This window comes from Polychytrium aggregatum (genome assembly GCF_025602895.1).
Source record: "Polychytrium aggregatum strain JEL109 chromosome Unknown BJ171scaffold_9, whole genome shotgun sequence".
NCBI lineage: Eukaryota > Fungi > Chytridiomycota > Chytridiomycetes > Polychytriales > Polychytrium > Polychytrium aggregatum.
In genome coordinates this window covers 961,362-987,220 of record NW_026516211.1, presented here as the reverse complement: position 1 = coordinate 987,220, position 25,859 = coordinate 961,362, and the positions used below count along the sequence as shown (strand labels likewise).

The following is a 25,859-nucleotide window of genomic DNA, read 5'->3' as shown; positions in this document are numbered from 1 at the left end:
TTGCTCTTCCAAGAAATACACAAACACGCTTGGATTCCCAGAGTCATCGCACGGTTGCGAGCGCTCCACGTTGCTGGCAAGTTCTCATCGGCGTGTTGCGGAGCATGCCAGGCGAGTGTGTATTCAAGATCCAGAGAACAGCAAATGCCATCAGGCAGGGTGCCAGTTTCGTGTTGCAGGCACCCTCCAGTCCTCCTGAGCGAGGCAGCAGTATGTTCCCTGCAAGTTTAAGGGCGCTCTGTTGCGGTTATAGATGCAGGACTTGAATCGCTGCTTGCGCTGCGGCCAACCCCTTCCAGTTGACTGCCTTGCCCTGCCATTTGTCGTTCCGACCCCCACCTTTGACAGAGTCCCCACAAGCATTGGCAAAGCACTTGACAATCTGATCAACCCCAACTGCATTTGGGCCTTGGATCACGACCATGCCCCCTTCCTTTGGAGATCCGACAGTCACGACGCAATAGATCTGCGGGCATCGTTCGACGACTACTTTGACCATTGCCGATGCAAAGTCTGCATCGCCGTCCTCGCGATGGTGGACTAGAACTTGGGCAGGCTCAGCGGAGGAGTTCAGTTCGAGGGTGAGCTTGAAGGCCAGCAGCTCGGCAATCTCCTTGGTTTGATCTTTGGTCCGCTTGAGCACGATGCGCAACTGCTGGCTTTGGCGGGTGACGGTCTCGACAAAGCTCTCGGGGCCTGTTGGTGGACCAGGTCAGCATCCGCCAGTCGAAGGCTCATGTGCGGAGAACGATGGATGAGCCTCCCCCCCCCCAACAGGCTCTCCCTGGACTCGTACCAGTGTTCAAAAGAGGGCCCAGCGCCCGATCTCTCTCGAGCGAGGCCTGGAGCGCCGCCACCACGCGATCGCCAAAGACAAAGTTGACTCTCTGGTGCTTGCCGCCACGGATTCGTTCGAGGGAGAGGATCTTCAGGACCTGCAGCTCAGCAGTGCTTTTGACATGCGTGCCGCAGCACGGATTCCGATCCAGCTTGCCAATCTCGACCCAGCGGACCACGCCCCGGTCGATGTCGTTGGGCATAGACTCGGGCTTGGCTTTGGTCTCGTCGTGGTCATCCTCGTGGACGATCACTGATAGGTTCTGGCGAATGACCTGGTTGACCCGCTCTTCGATCTGCAGGAGGATTCCCATATCAAGCTGGGCTGAGGGTGCAGGATGGTTTGCGGTTGGGCTCAGATCGACGTAGTTGCGCTCTTTCCCAAGCATCCTGGTTCGCAGTCAAGCACACAAGAGCCAAGTCAGTGGGTAGGCTCCCTGCCATATGGGACATCGCATACAAGAATAGCAACCACTGCGAGGCCAGATCGGACTTACCAACCAACTGTGTCCCAGTTGAACTCGGTCTCGGCGATGGCCGAGAGGAGATGTTGTCCCGAGTGTTGCTGCATATGGTCCCATCGGCGCTTCCAGTCCAGCACGACGACGACCGTCTGGCCCACCTCCAGCGAGCGAGGAACCACATGGACACACTTGAGACCTATTCGCTGGACATCCAGCACCTGGACGGCGATGGTTTGCTGCGGATTCGAGACGTCCTTGAGGACAAGCGTGCCGAGATCGTTCGGCTGGCCACCGCCTGTGGGGAAGAGGACGGTGTCCGAGAGGACAACATGGAAGTTGCCCGAGTCTTTGGCTGCGCTGACCTCGACCACGGTCGAGTCAATCGATTGTCTGTAAGAGTCTCTCTGGCAAGCCAGAGCACCAACTTCGGCCGACGTCATTGCTGGCGGGGGAGGCGCCGTGAAGCGAACGAGCAGACGCTGGAGCCGGAGCAGGCGTCCGGGCTCTCAATGTCCCCAGCCCAGCGAAGGCGAGGGCCCGCCGAGGGCCCGCCGAGGGCGCACCTCCTGGTTTCGCCCCCCTGGTATCCATCTGGCATCCATCTGGCATCCATCTGGCAGGTCCGAGCGAACAAATGGCCTACATAGGCCCGGGTAAGTCAGGCTACCCGCACCTTGGGCCCTGAGGAGGAATAGAGTTCCACCCAACTCGCTCCAGTATTGAACCCATGTGGCTTACCCCATAATAACTCTCGACGTTCAGACGGCACCATCCGTCAGCGGAAGCCGGCCTTGGCGTGAGTACTCGCCGCAGAGACCTCGTTGGCATCGTATAGATTCTGAGCCATGGCTTTGATTGCATAAACGAGATCTGTCTCTCTTTCTGCAGAGATTCCAGGCTATGAATCCCACAAATATGGGGCTCCTCCTGGTTGACCACACGTACTGATATACATGACACTCTTGACCGGACGCTTCGAACATCGACGCAGTACCCTGTGGCGCTCGCTCTACGGCATCATCAATGCCGTCTATCTGTTTGCAGTATCCCTTGTGTCGGTAAGGAAACGGTGGCCGATACAAGAGCTGCCAAACAGGGGGTGTGCTCTACATTTGTCAGGTAAGCCATGATCGAGCGGTGCAAAGACACCGCAGCTAACCCTCCCTCCCTCATTGATGTCCCTATAAGCTGGGGGATCCCCCTCGCCCAGCACGAAGGCCGGAGGAGTCGACTCGCAATCGCTGGAGTGGAAACCACACCAATCCCCGTATCCGCGGATTGAGAGACGGCCCTGGGGCCGGCGACTCCTGGTGGGTGTTTGTTTTGCTCTCGCAAAAATTTGCAGCAACTCTTTGGCAGCCTCAGACTCATCCAAATTCCTCTGAACCAGCAACGCGCCAGCAATGGGCGGGTAAGTTCGGCGACTTTGCTGGTCTGGTTCGGGCAACACAGTAGCGAGCTGGGTTGCCCATCAATGTCCCGGAGCAAGCCGAGGCCGATATAACAACTGATTTTACAATTGATTGGCAATTGATTGGACAGATGAGCTCGGTAAATGGTCAGCAGCGCTTGGACGTTTCGTCCACGGTCGCTGGCGCTTCCGGTCTTGAGCACCCTGCGAGATTAACGGGCAGGGGGCTTCAATCGCTCGCATACCGCGAGCAGCCGGTGCCGGAGACTGAACTCGCTGCTGGCCGTTGGCTCTTGTAGCGAATGCACTCAACGGAAAGAGGCGCTGTGGGCTCCTCCACAGTGTTGAAGATGAATCGTTGTGCCGAAAATCACATTGTGAAAAGCTATACGAGGACATAAGCATTTAATACAGATCCATCCAGAATGAACAAGGAGTCTGGTACCTGATGGCTGTGTCATCCATCTCGCAGATTCCGGTTTGCGGATGTCCTGATCCACTCGGTGATCTGGGCCGCCTATCGGCGTTGGTATTATGCGCAGATCACCGGATAGCACTTAGCCGATGAACGTATGTCAACACTTGGCTCTCTCTCTCCCATTGATAATGGCTGCACAATTCAGCGAGGGATTCTAATTGTTGAGGGGAATACATACGTCCACAACGACCGTGGCGACAAAGGACATGCATCCGAGCGAATCGTTCGCCCAAGTATATTGATGTCGATAAAACCACGTTATGCACTGCTGGGACTATGCAGCCTTCATATCGTCGGGCTGCAAGCCTGTGCTTACTTTAGCAGGTTCCAGATATAGGAAGGGACAATCTGGATTTCCTTTGCGCTTGCAGCATTATTCGTTGCGATACTTGCTATGAGCAGCGGGTTCTACAGTTTTGCTCTCAGAGCACAACAGCCGGGACAGCTCGCAACGACGAGGCATGAGACGCAGGCAAAGGGCTTGGTTCTGGCTCTGGCTCTGGCTCTGGCTCTGGCTCTGGCTCTTTATCGGCTGCAACTTCAGCAAGATAGACTGCCTCCTGTCTCTCATGATCAATATACTTGATGGCCTTGATACCCTTCTTCCATCGGTAGATGAGGAGAAATGCAACAGCAAGGACCACAACGCCAAAGATTCCACCAAGAGTTGCCAGGAACTCGTTCAGATTAAAGCTGTTTGCGACGGGATTCTGAGCGGACTTTTTTGGCACAGCTTTCGGGTCTCTGGGTATAGCATAGCTCTTTGGTAAAGGCGGTCGGTGAAATGACTGCCAGGGATTTGAGGTTGGGAGGCTGTCGAGATAGCCGGGCGGAACGGGAGGATAGTGAACATTGATCGTGGCCGTCGGTACTACAGCTGCGGTAGTTGTGGCATTCAACGCTGAAGCTGCGGTAGTTGTGGCAACCAGCGCTGCAGCTGCGGTGGTTGTGGCGAACACATTCGGGATGGCGCTGGTCGCTTCCAGGGAGCTGAGAACCTGGACGGTTGCTGCTTGAGCGGACATGATCCTCGAGGCGAGTTGGGGTGGAATGGCTGGAACGACAGGTAGAGCGGCAAGTAGAAGTGGCAAGTATACCGGCGAGCAAAATAACTAGCCAGGGAGGGCGAGGGTGATGCCCCGCGCTGGAGAGGCCGGGCGGGGTTGTTTGGCCCTGGCCTTCGCCCATGGACATCCCATGACCGCGCGAGCTTTCGGGCGCGCACAGGTTTGGAGCCCGGAAAGCGGTGTGCTGCGCATCGATAGTAATGAATTCATTCGGGGGCCGGTGCTGCGCTCGGTTTTTTTGGCCGGTCGTTCAAAGCCGGTGACTCGTGTGGATGCCCTGGGTCTCGGCCAACGACCAGACGACGCCATGGTGAAACGAGGCAAATCAAAGACCTTCGCCGTCCAAGAGAAGCAACCAAAGGCAGGAAAGTCCCGTCGCTCGGACGAGCAGGACGCGGATTTGCCAGAGCTCTTTATGACAAGCCAACAGCCAGACCGTCTTGGGAAGGCTGGGCGTTCTGGTGTTGCGGGCAAGTCTCGAGAAAGGACATTTGTGAGCGACGGAGAACACACGGCCGACAAAACAGGGCGACCGTCTAGTCACGACGAGGGTTATAGCGAGGAAGATGACGAGGAAGAGCGGTCGCCAGCAGAACATGTTGGAAGCTCTGACAACAGCGACTCCGAACGCCGTCTGGAGGACATCCCCACCAGCGACGGCGCAAGTGTCGAACCAGAAGGCAATCAGGATGATGACGATGATGGCAACGCAGCTGCGGACGAGGACCAGGACAACTCTGGCGGGTACGATAACGCACCTGCAAAAACGAGCCACACGTTTTCCGAGCTGGGACTCAACCCGTGGCTAGTTGACGCTCTCAAGTCGCTCTCGATTCGGACAGCCTCTGAAATCCAAGCGAGCTGCATACCCATGATCCTCGCAGGTGAGGCTCCGTGCTGTGGCCATCTATTTCGGATGTATTGGGCGGTATCTACTCTCGGCCCAGCAAGTCGCCGCCGTCGTGTTTCTCGGATCTCTTGCTCATGCACAGAAAACATAGGACGCAACGTAATTGGCAGTGCCAAAACCGGAAGCGGCAAAACCGCAGCCTTTGCGTTGCCAATACTTCAAAAGCTTGCCGAAGATCCTTACGGCGTATTTGCACTGGTGTTGACTCCGACCCGGTAGGTGGATGGCCTTCGGAAGGGGCGCGCGACACTCGAGACAAAAATACTCGGACGATATTTTCCTGACTCCATTTGGTTGCTCTCGCTCACCAGGGAGCTTGCTTTTCAGATTGCGGAGCAGTTTCGTGTCCTTGGCGCTGGAATCAACCTCAAGCAGAGCGTAGTAGTTGGTGGCATGGGTATGATCGACATTGCATATACGCCCAGACCGACTCTGTAACGATGCGCAACTGTGACTCAGCGACTCACAATGCTATTTTCCCTGACGCTTTCTTATAAAGACATGATGGCGCAGGCTATTGAGCTGTCGAAACGGCCTCATGTCGTTATAGCCACTCCAGGGCGACTGGTCGATCACATCCACAGCAGCAGCAACAGCATTCACTTCAAGAGGCTCAAATTCCTGGTAATGTGTCCGATTGGCAGCATCTAAGCGATACCGCGAGAAGCGATTGCACGGCGGCTCTTGAGCATTAACGTGCAGCCACGGCACTATAGGTTCTTGACGAAGCCGACCGAATGCTTGAGGATACTTTTGCCGACGATCTCCAAGTCATTCTCCAGCAAGTTCCTCAGAAGCGACAGACTCTACTCTTTACCGCGACCATCACCAAGGATATCGAGGGCCTTCAGCTTGATCCAAACACCCAGCCATTTGTATATAAATGTGCCGAGAAGTAAGTTCATATGGATCTCTATGGGTCAGCTTGTTCCTTTCCATGGCCTAACCGGCTACCATACAACACTTCCAACTTTTCCGGACGCCGTAAACAGATACGACACGGTCGAGAAGCTGGACCAGCGATATCTCTTTATTCCATCCACGGTGCGCGATGCATATCTCGCACATATTTTGCGGAACGACTTTGACGGCAAAACCGCCATAATTTTTACGAGCAAGTGCCGAACTTGCGAGCGGATTCGCGTTATGCTTCGCGAGCTCGGACTCAAATCGACAGCTCTACATGCCGAGATGAGCCAAGCAGATCGCATCGGCTCGCTCGCTAAATTCAAGAGCAACATTGTTCCGATTCTTATCGCCACGGATGTTGGCAGCCGGTGAGAAACGAGCACACGGGCCAGGTGGCTGGTGGGAGCGGCGGTGTCCTCACAGTCAAGGCAAAGCGTATCCCATGTGTGTGCGCTCAAAGCTGATCGTGCCGGCGAAATGCTTTTAGTGGCCTGGACATTCCTACTGTTCAAGTTGTCATCAACTATGAGCTGCCTGCCGATGCCACAGACTACATCCATCGAGTGGGTCGCACCGCTCGTGCCGGCCGTGGGGGTCTCGCGGTGTCAATGGTGACGGAGCGCGACATTAACGTCTTGCTGAACATTGAGGGCAAAACAAGTAAGTGACTTTGGCGTCTGATACGCATGCCAGGCAGAGCTCAGGCGTATCATTCAAGACACGTGCGCACCTGCTGTGTGAACAGGAGCTTAACGGGTACTACCCTCCGACCGCCGAAAAATGCAGAGAAGAAGCTGACCGAATACAAGGTCGAGGAGCAGGATGTGCTTGAAGCTCTGAATGAGGTCTCTCTGGCACGGAGAGTTGCAAATATGGTATGTGCTGTGAGGGCGCAGCTAGATTGCAACGTATGGATGCGCCGCCGAAGATGAGCTTGTTGCGCCATAAAGCCGGCCCGCATCACAATGGCCTGAGCTCTGTTCGTTTTACCTCCATGGATCCACAGCATCTGGCCGATACCAACTTTGGAGCTCGGAGACGGATCAACAAGGAGAAGCAGCAAAAGCTGGAACAGGGATCCCGAGGCGAGCCCCGCAGCAAGGTATGTGCTGACCCAGCGCGCCAGACATGGAAATGCGCGATGAGAACTATGAACCGCAGTGAGAATGCAACTGGCTGGACGCAGCTGGCTAAACGCAACTTGCTGGATGCATGCACCGCGACTGATTGGCACCCATTTGCTTGGATTTTCGGTGCCGCAGGACGACAGACGTCCTGCAAAGAAGGTTAGAACAAAGTAATGTGTGTGCAGCTGCAAGAGCCACAGTTGCTGGGCAGGCGACGCTGTCCATATAACGGGCCGTCGTTGGACATTGTGAGAGTTGGCGGCCAACAAAGTCTTCCAAGGCAACTTTACAACCAATCCAATAAAACGGGACACCTTGGTGTTCGACCATCGACTTGATATGCCTCCCAATACCATCGCGCGCTGGCCATGGCCATTCTGTGATGCGGTGCTACGCCCTCGCTCATAGCCCGAGAAAAGTTGCCTCCATATCCAGTGTGTCCAAGAGCACCATTCGCCGCTGGCACGCCGAGACCAGTGTGCAGGTCGATTGTGGAGACCAGAGAGCGACCGGTGGTCTTCACTCGGAGGCGGGAGGTAAATCCCTTGCCTGCTTGCACGAGATGGATGGTGATTATGGATGATTGATATGCTCACTCCATTCGGAAGGAGAGCGATTGGGTGTTCGGTTCGCTCATTATGTAAATCTTTAGGAAATGAAGTATGTGTATTCAGGATCCAGAAAGGATGGCCATCGGCCTCAGAAGCAAGGGTGTCCCCGGTTCAATTTCGAACGTCGTAAATGAGGAGAATAAAGGATAGAGTGGCAACATCAGCGAGTTATGAGGGCGGTTAGATCTTCTCGCTGACCTCGCCCTCTTGAGAAACAACAACGGCGTAGGGATAGGTCTTGGAAGTGATGTCTCGGGAAACCTCCTCCTCGCGACCGTCGGGGTAGATGCGGACGACGCGGGAGGTGGTTTCGACGGTAGAGGTAACGGTGCCGTCGGCATTGTGTTGGATAGTGGTGTTGTAAGTAACATATTCACACTCCTCGATCTCGTAAGTTTGGGGCTTGGTGACAGTGATGTACTCTTCACCGCGCGCGGGCTGTGCCACAGCTTCAGTCTGAACCTCCTCAGCAACAGTGACCTGAGATTCCTCGACAACAGTGGAGTCGACGACTTCGGAAGAGGTTTGGCTTTCGACAACGGCAGCAGTCAGAGAGGGCTCGACTGACACGGCGGTTTCGGTGGTCTCGACGACCTGGGTGCTGCTTTCCTGGACAACCGAGGAAGGGATCTCGCGAGTCTGGACATCGGTCTGGACAGCAGTTTGGACATCGGTCTCGACAACAGTTCCGTCCGTAACGCCGGCAGTTGTAGTGGTGGTGGTGGTAGTGGTAGTGGTGGTAGTAGTCGTGGTGGTGGCAGCATTGTCAACAATAGGCTGAGCAACGTTGATTTCGGTTCTAACAACTGCACCAGATGGCTTGCCATCAACAAATCCGAACCTAGTAACGATTTGAAATGTCGCGCCACGTGTTAGGAAACGGTCGTCTCAGGCAAGGTATTCGACAGCGGGCGGGGGGGGGCTCATAAACTCACTTTCGCTTGGTGCTCTTGACTGCAGGCGCAACATCGCCAAACAGCTCTTCCTTGTCGTCATCGACAATGTCAAAGGTAGCTCCACTGATGGCATCGACGGCTTGGGTAACATTCGACACCAGTTCTTGGTGTCCGTCGGGGTAGTGGCGGAAGATCTGAACAACAACCTTGGTGATGAGGATTCGCTGGCCGTTCTTGCGGGTAACACGGACAGTGCTTGTCGTAACACGCTCCTCCTGCTCGAATTCATACTCCTGAGAGTCATCGCCGACCTCAACATAGGCGCGCTCAGAGTCAGCCAGTTCGGTGGGGTGTCCGGAACGACGGAAGAGGCTGAGAACGGCGTTGACGCCGGCCTTGCCACCTTCAACAACAGTCTCACCGACAGCAACAGCGCCGGCAGCAACACCGGCCGCCCCGGCAGCAGCAGCCTCGCCGACAACGGCGGCACCGTGGTAGAGAGTATCGAGGAAGCCGTAGCGGCGGCGGGTGGTCTGGATCTCGGGGACGACAGTCTCATCGATCTCCTCGACAGAGTCAGTGCTGATCACATACACTTCGTTGGTGGCAGCGTCCTTGGCATCGGCGTTCTCAGAGACAATCTCGACACGGCCGTCCTTGAAGAAACGAGTAACCTTGACAACACGCTTGACGATCTTGCGGCGGGTACCATCAGTCTCGACAATGGTGGTCTGGATGGTGGTGACCTGCTCCTCCTCTTCGAACTCGTAGTCATCACCTTCAACTTCGACAACGGGAGCGTCCTCGACGACTTCCTCGCCAGTGGTGAGGACCTTCTTGCGCTGGAACAGACCATAAATGGCCTTGCCGCCGGCAACAACAGCACCACCAGCAAGAGCGGTGCCTTGAGCAACACCCGAGGCGACGGAGGTGGCGCCAGTGGCAACAGCTTCACCAACAACGTTCACGCCGTCGGCAGTGGTGACGGCGGCGTTGGAGGCGGTGTCCTTGGCGCTCTTGAAGAAGCCAAAGAACTTCGACGATGAACGTCGAGGGTTGCTGGCATCAACACCGGAGGCGGTGGGGACAGCCGAGACAGGAACAGGCTCGGCACCAGCAGTGCCGGCAGGGACTTCTTCCCAGACTTCCTCGCCGGTGGGGAGGACCTTCTTGCGACGGAAGAGGCCGAGGAAGGCGTTGACGCCGGCCTTGCCACCTTCAACAACAGTCTCACCGACAGCAACAGCGCCGGCAGCAACACCGGCCGCCCCGGCAGCAGCAGCCTCGCCGACAACGGCGGCACCGTGGTAGAGAGTATCGAGGAAGCCGTAGCGGCGGCGGGTGGTCTGGATCTCGGGGACGACAGTCTCATCGATCTCCTCGACAGAGTCAGTGCTGATCACATACACTTCGTTGGTGACAGCATCCTTGGCATCGGCGTTCTCAGAGACAATCTCGACACGGCCGTCCTTGAAGAAACGAGTAACCTTGACAACACGCTTGACGATCTTGCGGCGGGTACCATCAGTCTCGACAATGGTGGTCTGGATGGTGGTGACCTGCTCCTCCTCTTCGAACTCGTAGTCATCACCTTCAACTTCGACAACGGGAGCATCCTCGACGACTTCCTCGCCAGTGGTGAGGACCTTCTTGCGCTGGAACAGACCATAAATGGCCTTGCCGCCGGCAACAACAGCACCACCAGCAAGAGCGGTGCCTTGAGCAACACCCGAGGCGACGGAGGTGGCTCCAGTGGCAACAGCCTCACCAACAACGTTCACGCCGTCGGCAGTGGTGACGGCGGCGTTGGAAGCCGAGCCTTTGACATTTCGCAAGAAGCCAAAGAACAGAGAGCCGCGCTTGGAGGGAGTCTCAGTGGAGCGAGTGGCATCAACACCGGAGGCGGTGGGAACAGCCGAGACAGGAACAGGCTCGGCACCAGCAGTGCCGGCAGGGACTTCTTCCCAGACTTCCTCGCCGGTGGGGAGGACCTTCTTGCGACGGAAGAGGCCGAGGAAGGCGTTGACGCCGGCCTTGCCACCTTCAACAACAGTCTCACCGACAGCAACAGCGCCGGCAGCAACACCGGCCGCCCCGGCAGCAGCAGCCTCGCCGACAACGGCGGCACCGTGGTAGAGAGTATCGAGGAAGCCGTAGCGGCGGCGGGTGGTCTGGATCTCGGGGACGACAGTCTCATCGATCTCCTCGACAGAGTCAGTGCTGATCACATACACTTCGTTGGTGACAGCATCCTTGGCATCGGCGTTCTCAGAGACAATCTCGACACGGCCGTCCTTGAAGAAACGAGTAACCTTGACAACACGCTTGACGATCTTGCGGCGGGTACCATCAGTCTCGACAATGGTGGTCTGGATGGTGGTGACCTGCTCCTCCTCTTCGAACTCGTAGTCGTCACCTTCAACTTCGACAACGGGAGCGTCCTCGACGACCTCCTCGCCACTGGTGAGGACCTTCTTGCGCTGGAACAGACCATAAATGGCCTTGCCACCAGCAACAACAGCACCACCAGCAAGAGCGGTGCCTTGAGCAACACCCGAGGCGACGGAGGTGGCTCCGGTGGCAACAGCCTCACCAACAACGTTCACGCCGTCGGCAGTGGTGACGGCGGCGTTGGAGGCGGTGTCCTTGGCGCTCTTGAAGAAGCCAAAGAACTTCGACGATGAACGTCGAGGGTTGCTGGCATCAACACCGGAGGCGGTGGGGACAGCCGAGACAGGAACAGGCTCGGCACCAGCAGTGCCGGCAGGGACTTCTTCCCAGACTTCCTCGCCGGTGGGGAGGACCTTCTTGCGACGGAAGAGGCCGAGGAAGGCGTTGACGCCGGCCTTGCCACCCTCAACAACAGTCTCACCGACAGCAACAGCGCCGGCAGCAACACCAGCAGCGCCAGCAGCAGCAGCCTCGCCGACCACAGCAGCACCGTGGTAGAGAGTATCGAGGAAGCCGTAGCGGCGACGGGTGGTCTGGACCTCGGGGACGACAGTCTCATCGATCTCCTCGACAGAGTCAGTGCTGATCACATACACTTCGTTGGTGACAGCATCCTTGGCATCGGCGTTCTCAGAGACAATCTCGACACGGCCGTCCTTGAAGAAACGAGTGACCTTGACAACACGCTTGACGATCTTGCGGCGGGTACCATCAGTCTCGACAATGGTGGTCTGGATGGTGGTGACCTGCTCCTCCTCTTCGAACTCGTAGTCGTCACCTTCAACTTCGACAACGGGAGCGTCCTCGACGACCTCCTCGCCACTGGTGAGGACCTTCTTGCGCTGGAACAGACCATAAATGGCCTTGCCACCAGCAACAACAGCACCACCAGCAAGAGCGGTACCTTGAGCAACACCCGAGGCGACGGAGGTGGCTCCAGTGGCAACAGCCTCACCAACAACGTTCACGCCGTCGGCAGTGGTGACGGCGGCGTTGGAGGCGGTGTCCTTGGCGCTCTTGAAGAAGCCAAAGAACTTCGACGATGAACGTCGAGGGTTGCTGGCATCAACACCGGAGGCGGTGGGGACAGCCGAGACAGGAACAGGCTCGGCACCAGCAGTGCCGGCAGGGACTTCTTCCCAGACTTCCTCGCCGGTGGGGAGGACCTTCTTGCGACGGAAGAGGCCGAGGAAGGCGTTGACGCCGGCCTTGCCACCTTCAACAACAGTCTCACCGACAGCAACAGCGCCGGCAGCAACACCGGCCGCCCCGGCAGCAGCAGCCTCGCCGACAACGGCGGCACCGTGGTAGAGAGTATCGAGGAAGCCGTAGCGGCGGCGGGTGGTCTGGATCTCGGGGACGACAGTCTCATCGATCTCCTCGACAGAGTCAGTGCTGATCACATACACTTCGTTGGTGACAGCATCCTTGGCATCGGCGTTCTCAGAGACAATCTCGACACGGCCGTCCTTGAAGAAACGAGTAACCTTGACAACACGCTTGACGATCTTGCGGCGGGTACCATCAGTCTCGACAATGGTGGTCTGGATGGTGGTGACCTGCTCCTCCTCTTCGAACTCGTAGTCATCACCTTCAACTTCGACAACGGGAGCATCCTCGACGACTTCCTCGCCAGTGGTGAGGACCTTCTTGCGCTGGAACAGACCATAAATGGCCTTGCCACCAGCAACAACAGCACCACCAGCAAGAGCGGTGCCTTGAGCAACACCCGAGGCGACGGAGGTGGCTCCGGTGGCAACAGCCTCACCAACAACGTTCACACCATCGGCAGTGGTGACGGCGGCGTTGGAGGCGGTGTCCTTGGCGCTCTTGAAGAAACCGAAGAACAGAGAGCCGCGCTTGGAGGGAGTCTCGGCGGAGCGAGTGGCGTCAACACCGGAGGCGGTGGGAACAGCCGAGACAGGAACAGGCTCAGCACCAGCAGTGCCGGCAGGGACTTCTTCCCAGACTTCCTCGCCGGTGGGGAGGACCTTCTTGCGGCGGAAGAGGCCGAGGAAGGCGTTGACGCCGGCCTTGCCACCCTCAACAACAGTCTCACCGACAGCAACAGCGCCGGCAGCAACACCAGCAGCGCCAGCAGCAGCAGCCTCGCCGACCACAGCAGCACCGTGGTAGAGAGTATCGAGGAAGCCGTAGCGGCGACGGGTGGTCTGGACCTCGGGGACGACAGTCTCATCGATCTCCTCGACAGAGTCAGTGCTGATCACATAGACTTCGTTGGTGACAGCATCCTTGGCATCGGCGTTCTCAGAGACAATCTCGACACGGCCGTCCTTGAAGAAACGAGTGACCTTGACAACACGCTTGACGATCTTGCGGCGGGTGCCATCAGTCTCGACAATGGTGGTCTGGATGGTGGTGACCTGCTCCTCCTCTTCGAACTCGTAGTCGTCACCTTCAACTTCGACAACGGGAGCGTCCTCGACGACCTCCTCGCCACTGGTGAGGACCTTCTTGCGCTGGAACAGACCATAAATGGCCTTGCCACCAGCAACAACAGCACCACCAGCAAGAGCGGTACCTTGAGCAACACCCGAGGCGACGGAGGTGGCTCCAGTGGCAACAGCCTCACCAACAACGTTCACGCCGTCGGCAGTGGTGACGGCGGCGTTGGAGGCGGTGTCCTTGGCACTGTTGAAGAAACCGAAGAGCTTTGATGATCTCTTCGTAGCCTCGGTGTCAGCGATGCTCTTGTCTCCCACAACTTCGAGATCTTCCTTGGCAGCACCCTTGAAAATACCGAAGATGCTGCGAACTCCGGACTTGCCACCATCGATAATAGCGTTTCCAATCTGAGCAGATCCTTGAGCAACAGTTGAGGCTCCGTTCGCAATCGAGCCGCCAAGGACAGCAACGCCATCAGCAGTGGTCGTCAGAGCATTCGAGGCACCTGAGGCGATGTTCTTATAGATATTGGTCCAGACGTTTTCGCTGAGGGAGTGAGGCATCAATGCGTCAGAATGAGACAGAGGCAATCGAACACTTCTGTGCATTGCGATCGGTCGGCTCCATTTCGCTTCTGCATTTTCCCAGTGCAAGCAGCTTCGTTCAGTCGCTCGATCTGGTTACCCACCTGACGGTGTCTTCGTTCTCGATAACTTCAACATCACCTTCCTGGGCGATGTAAACCTCACCGGTGATAGAGTCCTTGGTCTCCTCAGTCTCGGAGACAATCTCTTCGCTCTCATCCGAGTAGATTCGCACAATACGAACAACGATGGTGATGAGCTTCTGGACGCGCTTATCGGCGTGGGTGATGGTTTTGGTGATGGTCTTGGTGCGCTTCTCGGTGCGAAGGTGGAGCCTGGTCTCAGGCGCAGCCACGGTCTGCTGGATATCAGTGACGTCTTCGCGGTCGCCAATGCTGGCAATGTAGATCTCGCCGGTTGTAGCATCCTTGGACTCCTCGGTCTCAGTCAAGACGGTCTCGTGGCCATCGATCGAGATGCGAACCGTGCGGGTGATGATGGTGACGATAGTCTGGGTGCTGTTGTCACCGTGGGTGATGGTCTTGGTGATCTGGATGCGGCGGTGCTCCTCACGCTCAGAGGGTGTGACCACCACGGCGGGGGTCTTGGCCTCGGCTTTCTTGAAGAAGCCAAATGAGAATCTATAGCGCAGAACGTAAGGTCAGTCAGTCTGCCAGTCTGCGCAGTCACGAACGAGACAGTTGTGGATTCGGGGAGGCCTGCGGATTACAGTAGAGTAAGCACTTACCGCTTGTTCTCGATGTTGACAGTGTCCTCGTCGCCCTGAGCACAAATGCGGGAAAATGAGCTCGGACTGTTAGCTTGCTGTCAGGAAGATCGATGGTGGCAAAGAAGAGCCTGTGACAGGAGATCGCCATGCCTGTCTGCATTGAGCATAGCCCATCCGCACCCGGACGATATCGTGCTTGGCTGCAAACCACCTTACCCTGGCAGACTGGGACGAGCCAAAGATGCCGCCGAAAAGAGAGCTCTTGGGAGCATGCTTGGGGGCCTCGGTCGTCTCCTCCTGGTCAACGAGGGTGGTAGCGTCCTCGCCGGTGGTCTTGGAGAAGAGGACCGTCTGCTTGACAAGGCGCGAGAAGGCTTCCTTGTAGGTCTGAGACTCCTTGATATCGGAGCGAGAAGCCAGACGAGCGCGGGTGGCATTCAGGGCCTCAATCCAGGGAGTGGATGTCACGGTGGGCTCGGCAATGAAGGTGTAGGTGTCGCGGGCGGTCTTGATGACAAAGGCGTTGTTGTTGGTGGTGGTATTGATGGGGCTGACGTCGACAATGTCGCGCAGATTGATGAGAACGACGGGGTAGTAGCTATCCTTGTCCGAGTCGGACTTGAAGCCGATGAGGAAGCCCTCGAGCGAAGAGCTGGCAGCGGCAAGATCGTCGAAGAGGTCCTCGTTTCGCTTGGCAAAGAAGGCCTCGGTATCGCTGACGTCGTATCGGACGTTCTTTTCGTAGATCTGGGAGAGGCGCTCGATCTCGATGCCCTCCTCGCGGCCAAGGCGGTAGTAGTAACGGGAGTTGGTCAGGCCCAGGAAACCGACGCGGGCGAGCCAGCCCTCGTGGGGGGTGTTGACGATGACGGCGGCCTCGCTCAGAACGACATCGGCGGTAGTCCGGGTGGTGGTGGTGGTGGTGGTGGTGGTGACGGAGCGGCCGGTGGCGTCAACAACAGTGTTGGAGGTGGTGGATTCTTGGACAGTGGACATGATTCAAGTACCGGGATGGTTACAAGCAGGTAAAAATGGTCAAAGGCAGTATCTGGAGATTGCCAGTGGATGAGTAGCCATTTTGGCCAGGTTAGAGCGGAGCCGAGTTGGCTCGACGAGCCTGGCGGTGGCGCCGGCGGCAGCGGTAGCAGAAGCGGCCGAGGCAGCGGAAGCAGCAGAGACAGCGATCGGGCGGACCTACCAAACAACAAAGGTATGCGGGGCAAATGCAGGATAGAACAGGTGCAAAACAGTGCAAGAACAAATGAAAGATTGCGGTGACGGTGGGAGGGCAAAAAGACGGCGGGGCTAACTTGGCAAGAGCAGCTGCGAAGAGAGCAAATCCTGCTTGAGGTCCGGCGCGGCGGGCTGCGGGACCGGGGGGGCTATATATCTGAGGCCAGCGGGCTTGGCCAGCAGGGTGGATGAGGATGGCAGGTGGATTGGCAAGCAGCCGCCACAGCGCTCGCGCAAGGCGAACGGCACACGCGTCCAGGCCAACCCACGCGACGCCGCACCACAGAGACCGCCGGCCGCGGCTTGTGTGCGGCTCTGGCCAATTGCAGGGTGGCGCTGCCTGGCTCGTTGGCCTGGCTGCTGGCGACAGCCGAGCCCGAGATTCGCAAGCGCCGGTGGGGGGGGGAGAGGGGGAGTGGCGGGTGAGTGGGTGGATGGGCAAGTGAGGAGGAGAGATGAGGGAGCACGGGGGGGGGTCGATGGCCGACATGCCGCGATGGCCGGTCGCATGATGGGCGAGGCGACGACGAGCGGGGTCAGACACATAGGCGACATGGGCAGCATGAGCAGCATGAGCAGCATGGGCAGCATGGGCAGCATGGGCAGCATGAGCAGCATGGGCAGCATTGGCGGCTGAAGAGGCACGACGATGGCGGACTGGTGGCGTGGACAAGCTTCTGCGTTGCGGCACATCGCACGGTCGTGGGACATGGTGCAATCCAACTGATGAGCCGGACGGGTCCGACAGGTCCGGATGGCGACGGGCACGGCCGGTATTCGCGGGTGGTAACGACGGGCGGGTTGCCGCCGACAACAGTTGATGATTGGTGATTGCTGATTGGTGATTGCTGATTGTCGGCTATCGAAAGAAGTGCGGTTGGTGATTGGTGATTGCCGGCGCAAGTGTCTGATACGGCACGAATACAACACAGGCCAGCCATACACGAGCCGGGCGAAATCATGACGTCTCATAGAGTGCGCCGTTTCAGTTCGGACAGTCTTCTCCCAAACCACCGTTAGCCGAGAGCATCCCGAACCAGATCGCCTGCTCCCACAGACCTATCCATCTCCCTCCGGCGGGCTTGTGCACGCGCAGGTCGATCGGGCGATCTGGCAATCCTCATGCAGCCGTTCGCCCCGTGCCCGTGGATGCCCCAGCTGCTCTATTCCCCTGGGGCCGCTATCCGCCGGTTTGATCCTGTCTTGCAAGGCTCGACTGCTGTCGGCTGCAGTGGCGACCTTTGACTGCCCGGCCTCGTCCATGTGCCTGTTTCTGCCTGTTTCTGCCTGTCCCGATCAGGCCCTGATCCTGCCCTGGCCCTGGCCTTGTCCGGGTCTGCCCATGTCCTTTCCAAGGCACGTTCGCGGCTGGCTCGAACCGCAGCTGCATTTTCTTCTTCCGCTGTCACCGCGCACCCTCAAGAGCCGCCAAGCCCCGCTCTCGAGATCTCTCTTTTGTGCTGTTCCCGTCGCCTCCCCAGTCCTGCAGATCGCCATGCTTGCCCGAACCTTCCGTATTGCCTCGCGCCTGGCCGTCCGTGCCCCTGTGGCTCGTCTCAGCGTCGTCCGCGCTGCTATCCCTGCCCGCCTCTTTTCCGTCTCGGCCCTCCGATCCGGCAGCGGCATCGGTATGTGTGATGACCTCGCTCGCGGTCATAGTCACAGTCGCTCCGCAGTTGTCTCGGCCAGGTGCGTCGGCCATGACTGTCTATTCCGATCGCCTCGGTGGTCTTTTGTGGATCGGCTGGCATCGTGCTCTTTCTGGTCCCTCACCGAGCTGTTTGCTCCATCATGGTTTCTCCGATCGATCTCCGCCTCCAACGTCCACTCCAGTCGATCGTGATCTGTCCCAGAAGCTCAAGGAAGAGCTCAAGTTCGAGACTGAGAACACCGAGACTCTGCCTGACTGGCTGAAAGAGTTCCAGAACCGCGGCACCTTCAAGGTGTGTATTGGGTCCCGGCTCCACTTCTGGCAATGGCCCCAACTGTTGGTAGGGGCGATTTTGCGAGTTTGGCCGCCCCCTCTTCGCCTAAACATGTGTTGTGCGGCCATCCTGTTCAGATCGAAGACAAGCCCGGAGATCGCGAGGTCACCCTCGTCCGCCACTTTGGCAACGAGAAGTATGTATCGTGCTGTGTCTCATGGACTTTTCCCAACGAACCGGCCTGATATGCCCAGTGTTACAGTGGCTGACGATTCTGTGAATGTCCCCCTCCCCAACAGGATCTCGATTGTTTTCTCGACCGATGCCTTGACCGCCGACAACTTCATCGACCAGGAACTTGAGGAGGAATCTTCGGAGGTGGATATCTGTGTGCCCATGATCACCCTGTAGTTACCGGCTGCTGCCAAACGCTCTTTGTGAGCTTGGTTGCTGCAAGTGTTCTATCGAGTCTGCACTTTCGTCCTTCTTCACGGCCAGATGGGCGACATCCCTCCATCGCTCTGCTGTCCTGACTAACCCTCGTTGCAATCACAGGAGCCCGGATATCCCGTTCAGCTCACCGTCTTGATCGAGAAGAAGGTGAGCCAGCACTCACGATCGTCATTGGCCTCGGCGTGCTTGTCCGATTGTGCCCACGTGGCTTGATCCGACTGGAGCGTTTTTGGCATGCTTGCGCAATATCGTTGCAGCTCGCTCGCTGACCCATGTCTGGTTTTGCCTTGCTCTCTTCCCCCCCCCTCTTAGTCCGGAAACGATGACCACGGCGCTCTCCAGCTTGCCGCCACCGTTCAGGACGGCGCCTTCTTCATCGACAACATCAGCTTCTTCGAGTCGTCGTCTCTTGCCGCTGATACCTCGGCCGAGGCCGATTGGCAGCGCCGTGGCAAGTACAGCGGTCCCGTCTTTGCTGATCTTGACGAGACCCTCCAGGACACCTTCCTCAAGTTCCTTGAGGAGCGCGGATTCGATCCCGTCCTGGCCGAGTTCATCCCCTCGTTTGTCGAGTACAAGGAGCAGAAGGAGTACATCAACTGGCTCCACCAGATCAGTGGCTTCGTTTCGGCCTAAGTTTCCTTTGTCCCCGCCATATTTTGATTGATGGACGGGCTGCTAGCCTGTGGCGCCCTCTACCTTCTTCTCTTCCCATTGCATTCACGCTGCCCATTTGACCCGAATGAGCCAACCTAATACATTTTCGAGATTACCACCGGACATGCAAACTGAGCAAGTTGCATCGAAATTGATGCGGGGGGGGGGGCTCGTGCGTTGAGCGAATGGGGATATAGGCCCTTGAGGTTCTATCAAAGAAGGCGACAGCGTTGTTGTGAAGCTCGTTTCCACGGAAAACACGAATCAATCCTCACTTTCCCCTTTGAACACCGGGCAGTATTCCGAATTTGCTCACAGACATATCCGCTGACGAGCTTGCCATCGACGGGCGATAATTCCAAACCGGCGGCGATGAACCAGCGAGAGGACCATCAATGTGCACCACTCGGGTCTAGGATCTCCAGAATCCAGGTGCCCCCCCCCAATTTATTGTTCATTTCAGGTGCATGGAGGGCGTCGTGGGAAATAACTTCCCTGGCGTTACGCATGACGATACGCTCATCCGTCTCGAGTCGGGCATGCTATCGATTATTCGCGCTTTGTCGCCCGTCGCGGTTGTGCTCGCGGAGTTTCAGCGGCAGGTGTTCCTGCCGGCTGGGTCGTCCGAGTTGCTCGAACACTGCGGAGTGGGGTGCGAGTCGCAGGTGTTCGCTCCGCAGGGGCAGTCACAGCAGCAGCAGCAGCAATAGCCGTTGTAGCCGTTGTAGCCGTTGTAGCAGTACCAGTGGTAGCAGTAGCACCTCGGGTCTTTCTCAGCCTTGGTGTCGAGGGTGTTTCAGGGCGCTCGATCGGGACAGGCTTGGCTCGTGTGGTGGTCGATCGGAGCGAGCGGCCCGATGGTGTACCTTCTGCAGACCCACGGCCACGCAGCTGGCGCTGACCGGCAGCCGAACTGGTCTCGGCTTCTGCATTGATTTTAGACGGCTCGGGCTTGCGGGCTCGGGCCCGGCGAAGCGGAGTGGCCGTGGCCATTTCGGGCTCAGGCTCGGCCTCTGCTTGAGCAGTATCAATCGCTTCGTCGTTGTCGTCGTCATCGAGGAGACCGAACGGCCCTGTTGTTCTCCGAGCGTGCTGTCTGAGACGACCATGCCCTGTCTGGGAAGCTAGCTCGTCACCAAAGCCCGCAGTTTGTGTTGGAGGCGCCCTTGCCTGATGCTCCTCCATGTCAATATCCATGTCGGTCGTCCTGCAAAATATGCCACCAGAGGTGCGTGTCAGCATCGGCCTGATGTTGTTGAAATATGCCGGCATTTCGAGAGAGGGATTGGGCCCGATGGCCTTTGATACTCACTGCGCAGCGACCTTGGGGTTCTGCATTGTGCGCTGGCGCAGGCGGGGACTGTGACGGACAGTCTCGACGGCCTCGGCCTGGACCTTGGACAAGGCGCTGCGAGCGCCGGTCTTGCGGCGGGGCACTGATCGATACAGAGCGAGTGAGCGTGAAGACATGTACAGCCAAAAGGGCAGAGAAAGTGTGAGTCGGTCGTCTTGGGAGTGAAGAGGATCATCCGCCAAGTGAACTGCTGAATCCCCAGCGAGGACACCATACCTGTGCGAATTTCCATCGCAGGTGGGGCAGAACCTGCTTCCTTTCGGGGAGAGAACGGCGATCTTGACACAAGCGTGGGGAGTTCACGCTTGTCCTGGCTCACAACTACAGGAGACTTGAGCACTGGCGAGACAATCGTGCTTTCCTTGGCCACTCCAGCTCTCTGCTGCGAGCGCTCGGGCGTACCAAACTGGACCTGTGAGACATCTGCAGGCCGTGCCTTTGGAGTAAGCGAGCCGCGGCGATCGTAGTCCGGCTGTGTTGGCGTGCGTGGGCCAGGATGGTCGCCGGGAACTTCGCGAGCATACTCGCCGCCAAAGCCCTCAGAGTGACCCAACGGCGACCCAGCTTGGAGCGGAATAAACTTGGGCAGAGCTCCGAACGACGACGATTCTATGATGCGCTCCCGCCAGTCTTTCTTTGGAGTACGCAAAGGTGTCGTGAACGGGCTAGCAGGCTTGGCGGCAGCGGGCGAGAGCGAAGGGGCCGGGGACGAGCGAGAAGCAGCCGTCTCCAGAGCCGCAGTGGGCTTGGGGGTCGCAAATGTGGGCGTTGCTGGCTTGGGGGTTGGCTGCTTCGGAGTTGCAGGCTTGGGTGTGCTCGGCGCCTCCGAAATCAGGCGGGTGATGGGGGTACCGGGCTCGGCATCGTCCACCAACATCTCATCGGCACTGGCATCGGTCTGGAAAGCAGTGGGCGAGGATGACGCTGGCGCGGCAGTATCGCTCGAAGCGCCGAACAGAAGGCTGTCGCGTAGAACATCTGTGGGAGGCGCTGCCATAAGGGCCATCAGCAAAATATCCTCAGCTTTGTTCGATGGTGGTTCAGCGGCCATGTCTGCTGCGGCGGGAGAAGCTGCCTTGACGCTGACGCTGGCATCGGCGGTGCGGATCGGGCTGCTTGGCATGAGTATGGTAGAGAGAGGCACCCGGCAGTTGAAATCTGGGATGGCGTGGGGGTATACGGCACGCGCGAGGGCGGGTCATAGATTAGCGACAATCGGTGGTGGGGGGACTCGTTAGCTTGAATGGGACGTAGATGACAATCTCATGAAACAGCAGACACGGGCCAAGTGCAAACTAGCTTGGTGCAGCGGAGCGCGCGGCACCAAAGGCCACGGCCAGAGGGCTAAGTAGTGGAAATCGCATTCAAGGCGGCAGTCCCGGCACGAGCAGACAATGCATACGGTCGGTGACTCACTGGGGGCAACCACAGGCGAGACTTCCAACTTCAATCCGCGTTTGTGAACAGGCACCAGCAGCCTCTCAAGCTGCGAGATCAAGTTATCTCGGCGTTTGATGGACTGCTGGATCGCTGGATCGCTCGAGTAGGCCCCGACGGTGGCCACAGAGACACCGAGGCTTGCATTGAAGGCTATGGCCTCCGGATATCGACCGCGGTCCACAAAGTACATGATGATAAAGTCCTTTGTGAGTGGGACATCAGAGGCGTGGCAAAAGTCCACCAGAAGCGCCTCTTCCGACTCGGAGAGCGGCAGCTTCAAAAGTTCCCGGAGAGCTTGAGCCTTTGTAGGAACTAGTAAAGGTACGAAAAGACATCAGTCAGCCACATCGCAGCGAGCGCTCTTCTGATAACGAATGGAGTTGTCTCTTGGAGCGACAAATGTTGCAGAAGCAGCGCACTCGTCCGGACCATTTGCAAGTCTGACATTGCAGGTCTGATACCGACGTTTCGGGTCAAAGACAAACTCCAGCAGACGCTTGAACAAACGCAGCTCGGATGTCATGGCTTGGTACTGTCGCTGGAACTCGAAGGCTTGCGAAAGACTATGGTCGAGATAGATTGGCATTTGAATGTCGAGATCCCGTTCGTCGACAATCGGCGGCCGCACGCCTTGTAGAAACTGGAAAGCGAGCTCCGGGGCGTTTCGGTAGAGGATCTCGAGGATCTCGTTGGACCATTCCACGTTCAATGACGGATGCACTAGCTGGTTCACTGCAAGCTTTGGAGGGCATCGTGATCAGCCGCGAGACGGGGCAAATGAGCACTCGTACTACAGCCATGTTGCGATTGATGCAGCGTGCTATCACAGTTACCTCGTATTCACAGCGGTCAAGGTACCAGAACCCGTCGATGCAGCGTTGAAAGTGCTGGGGCAGGAGGAATACCTCCGCAAACTCCTTGTCCTTGCTGAGCCCCCTTCCCTGGCAGTGGTCCTTCAAGAGATAGTAGATCTACGCACGTGGACAGCGCCGCGACAATCAGCAGATGCTGTAGACCCAAGTCCGCAGAGTTACGGCAGCATCCTCGATCGGACCGATACCTACCAAACAATCTCGCTGGACAGTGTCATCGTAGGAATCGGCAGTGTCGTTGGCAGCAGCAGCGCTGGCATGAGCACCGAGAACCTGGTCGAATCCCGTGCCCACGATTGCCGTGAAAAGGTCGTGCAGCTGCTGACGATCTTTAGCCGGGTAGTTGATTTGGTCGAGGTCTGGACATCAGGGTGGGCCCAAAGAAGGTGTCAGCGCAATCGCCAAAGCCTCGAAGCAACGGAGATTGGCGACCATGCTGCATATTTCGTCGGGCGTAAAGGACGCAGTATACAGCAAGCCAAGCATCCGTTTAAAGCCGAGCTCTTGGCCAACTAGGTGGACCCTACCAATGTTGTGAATGGCAAGCAGCTTCTCGATGAAAAGGACGCCATTTCTGGCGCGGTGCTCGTCGACTTCACTCTCGAGAGGCTCGATCGACAGGGACGAACTGAACCAGGTCTCAAACTTGGGAATCAGCTGGACGAGACGGCAGCCAAGAGTTGTGGATAAGTGTTAGTGATTTGAAACGGGGCCTTTGTGTGAGCTATGTCGTTGGTCGCACATGGCTACATACGTGCGTGGATGGGATGGTGTTCTTGCTATCAAACGTCGAAAACTTGATGATGCCGTTGCAGGTCAGGACGGTGCACTCGCTCGAGTTGTTGATGGGTGAGAGATCCTGTCATGTTTGCAAGTCAGGGGCCCACGGTAACGTCGCGCCAAGTGAAATCAGTCGCGAAGCATGTAGCGCCGTCCAGGAGTGCTAAGCGACATGGGACGCTGATCCTGGACCAACGAAAGGCAAGGGCGTCGACAAACAAGCAGCACGTAGCCTCCGAAACCGTTTGGGAGCACAATAGTTCAGACTTACCAACACTTTGTCCCGTTTGGGCAAGGTCTTGGTGGTGTGTGAGTCTCGATTCTGGGGGTCAAAGCTGCCGACAAACTGGAGCCCCTCACCCGATCGATCGTCCCACGACGCCACCCCGGGAGCACCTTTGGATGCTGCATAGTACACCCGCAGCCGCTCGGATTGGTCTGCACGGGATAAGCAGGACTTAGCACAGCGCATGTGGAGGAGCACCAGGGGCCATTCGACAGAGCCATACCCGAAGACAGAGTTAGGGCATCAATCCAGCCATTGATTTTCGAGTCGCCGTAGGATGAAAAGACTCGGTTGCTTGTTGAGTACTTGTATACGGATATATGCGCCCGGCCGTCCAGAGTGTCGTTCGACATCACGGCCAACAAGCAGTATCTGCGTCGGGAGCAGTAGTGGGAGACCAACTGGTTCACTTGATGCCGTCCTGCAAACCAAGCAAGGTGGTTGATGCGCATGAGCGGCGAGCCAAGCTGTTTTGTGCAGCATCGTCGGCACGCAGGCGTACCTCTGGGTCCATCGGTCGATGAAAAGTCGCTGTTCTCCAGCGAGGCGAGGCTGTTGTTGATGAGTGTGGTGATGAGCCCATCAACGTGGCCAGCAAACAGGTACAGTTGGTTTTCGATGACCTGCCCCGCCATAGACGTGATGTCCTGCATTTCATACTGAAGATAATTCCACGGTGGAGTGGGATGATGAGAACTCGCGGCTCGGGGGTCGCGTATGTGACGCCGATCCCTGACAACTGGAAAGCACAGCACGACAAGCTCACGGCAATGCCAAGATCAAAAAGTCGAGATCGAGATCGAAGTTGAGGTTGAGAGCACATACGTTGAATGCCGAAAATGGCATGGATCCTGGGGCTGCATCGGTTGGGAGGATGAATGTGGTAATATCGCCGTGCTTTGACCACACGATCAGGCAGCCATTTGGCGCTGCAGGACTCTGGAGGCACAGACGATTTAATATCATCAGCGAGCGAAACTCGGCGACTTGTGCCAGATAGATGAGCCAAAGGCCCTTGGAACAGGAGCAGCAAGCATTTCATAGAGCTTTCATCAACTCACCGAGCGATCGGCAGATACGATGTTAAAATCACAGTCGGCCACCGAGATGGGGTAGCTACCGAGCGAGGTGCAGCCCAGAGTCCGGGGATCGAGCAGAACGATGTGGCAGTCCAAGTGGGACGTCTTTGGAGCAAGCACGGCCAGAATGTAGGATGTCTCGGCCACCTCCACATGGATAGCAAAGTAGATCTTGAGCTGGACCGAGAGATGCAGGCAGGAAATGTAGGTGTCAGCGATGTCGATGAAAATAAGAGGCTGGGGGCATCCTCGCTATCCAAGGTGCCGATAGTGTAGCAACCGGACCCACTTGATCTTGCTCGCTCTGCGGGAGCTGGACGACTTGACCGATGTGCTTCAGGTTGAACAGCGCGAGAGCCCTCTTCTCGCAATGGCGGATTGCCCGGACTTCCAGCAGATCATCGGTGTACCGATAAAGCCAGATAGGGGAGTGATACATGGAAGAGAAGCGCTCGTCTCGATCGTGGTCGCCTGAGGCAGGACGCTCATGGCGGATGGGCGATCGGGCGAACCTGGCGATGATGTTGTCTCTGTAATTGATGGGCGAAGCGGCGTCGAAGGCCCGGAGGAAGACGTCGCCCGAGTCAACGGCGAGCTTGGACATGCTGGTTATGGAGAATCGACCGGTCGGGCGCGCGGATGCTGGTGCAGCGGCGCTGGTCCGTATATCTAGCCAGATCGGGGACAGAGATGGATGCAGGATCGGGTTGGCGGGGAAGCCGAAATGGATGGGAGAGGCGAGAGGCCAGATCGTTCTCGGCGAGAACGACAGCGCGTCTCTGTCATGCCCAGAGGTTGTGATTGCCTCAACATCGACGATTGCCTCGACATCGACGACCCGATATCGACGGCTGACTCGACATCCACAGAGATGGCAACACCGATGGAGTGCGGCGGGC

General features: G+C 57.5%; 7 protein-coding genes across 7 annotated transcripts; 3 read left to right on the top strand and 4 right to left on the bottom strand.

Moving 5' to 3' along the window:
* Window positions 1-66: 66 nt before the first annotated feature.
* Window positions 67-1,821, bottom strand: BJ171DRAFT_495632 (Threonyl/alanyl tRNA synthetase). Its single transcript, XM_053110150.1, has 3 exons — window positions 1,335-1,821; window positions 797-1,227; window positions 67-696 (listed from the first exon to the last, which is right to left on the bottom strand). Exons 1-3 carry the CDS (start codon window positions 1,739-1,741, stop codon window positions 248-250), a joined length of 1,287 nt encoding a protein of 428 aa, XP_052969172.1. The 5' UTR covers window positions 1,742-1,821; the 3' UTR covers window positions 67-247.
* Window positions 1,822-3,266, top strand: BJ171DRAFT_566423 (uncharacterized protein). Its single transcript, XM_053113410.1, has 7 exons — window positions 1,822-1,954; window positions 2,064-2,097; window positions 2,293-2,359; window positions 2,490-2,611; window positions 2,692-2,712; window positions 2,844-3,007; window positions 3,185-3,266. Exons 1-6 carry the CDS (start codon window positions 1,936-1,938, stop codon window positions 2,845-2,847), a joined length of 267 nt encoding a protein of 88 aa, XP_052969171.1. The 5' UTR covers window positions 1,822-1,935; the 3' UTR covers window positions 2,848-3,007; window positions 3,185-3,266.
* Window positions 3,267-3,339: 73 nt separating this feature from the next.
* On the bottom strand, window positions 3,340-4,288 carry BJ171DRAFT_311603 (uncharacterized protein). The gene has a single exon (XM_053107102.1). The coding sequence runs from the start codon at window positions 4,213-4,215 to the stop codon at window positions 3,613-3,615; it is 603 nt and encodes a 200-aa protein (XP_052969170.1). The 5' UTR covers window positions 4,216-4,288; the 3' UTR covers window positions 3,340-3,612.
* A 184-nt stretch (window positions 4,289-4,472) lies between these two features.
* On the top strand, window positions 4,473-7,541 carry BJ171DRAFT_456937 (P-loop containing nucleoside triphosphate hydrolase protein). Its single transcript, XM_053108331.1, has 10 exons — window positions 4,473-5,141; window positions 5,259-5,382; window positions 5,479-5,564; window positions 5,667-5,791; window positions 5,884-6,062; window positions 6,160-6,444; window positions 6,564-6,736; window positions 6,863-6,951; window positions 7,083-7,178; window positions 7,339-7,541. The coding sequence occupies exons 1-10, from the start codon at window positions 4,565-4,567 to the stop codon at window positions 7,375-7,377; spliced, it is 1,773 nt and encodes a 590-aa protein (XP_052969169.1). The 5' UTR covers window positions 4,473-4,564; the 3' UTR covers window positions 7,378-7,541.
* Window positions 7,542-7,851: 310 nt separating this feature from the next.
* Window positions 7,852-16,226, bottom strand: BJ171DRAFT_566421 (uncharacterized protein). The gene is made up of 6 exons (XM_053113409.1): window positions 16,080-16,226; window positions 15,098-15,929; window positions 14,900-14,934; window positions 14,256-14,792; window positions 8,750-14,113; window positions 7,852-8,655 (listed from the first exon to the last, which is right to left on the bottom strand). Exons 2-6 carry the CDS (start codon window positions 15,875-15,877, stop codon window positions 7,995-7,997), a joined length of 7,377 nt encoding a protein of 2,458 aa, XP_052969168.1. The 5' UTR covers window positions 15,878-15,929; window positions 16,080-16,226; the 3' UTR covers window positions 7,852-7,994.
* A 1,236-nt stretch (window positions 16,227-17,462) lies between these two features.
* BJ171DRAFT_495611 (mitochondrial glycoprotein) lies at window positions 17,463-19,272 on the top strand. Its single transcript, XM_053110149.1, has 6 exons — window positions 17,463-17,742; window positions 17,948-18,057; window positions 18,177-18,235; window positions 18,339-18,417; window positions 18,595-18,639; window positions 18,805-19,272. The coding sequence occupies exons 1-6, from the start codon at window positions 17,610-17,612 to the stop codon at window positions 19,126-19,128; spliced, it is 750 nt and encodes a 249-aa protein (XP_052969167.1). The 5' UTR covers window positions 17,463-17,609; the 3' UTR covers window positions 19,129-19,272.
* On the bottom strand, window positions 19,239-25,635 carry BJ171DRAFT_597192 (nuclear pore complex assembly-domain-containing protein). Its single transcript, XM_053114728.1, has 16 exons — window positions 25,250-25,635; window positions 24,943-25,137; window positions 24,707-24,820; window positions 24,384-24,540; window positions 24,105-24,302; window positions 23,867-24,033; window positions 23,570-23,674; window positions 23,343-23,472; window positions 23,008-23,174; window positions 22,777-22,914; window positions 22,409-22,682; window positions 21,920-22,255; window positions 20,720-21,661; window positions 20,462-20,585; window positions 19,893-20,356; window positions 19,239-19,789 (listed from the first exon to the last, which is right to left on the bottom strand). Exons 1-16 carry the CDS (start codon window positions 25,562-25,564, stop codon window positions 19,692-19,694), a joined length of 3,924 nt encoding a protein of 1,307 aa, XP_052969166.1. The 5' UTR covers window positions 25,565-25,635; the 3' UTR covers window positions 19,239-19,691.
* Window positions 25,636-25,859: the final 224 nt, after the last annotated feature.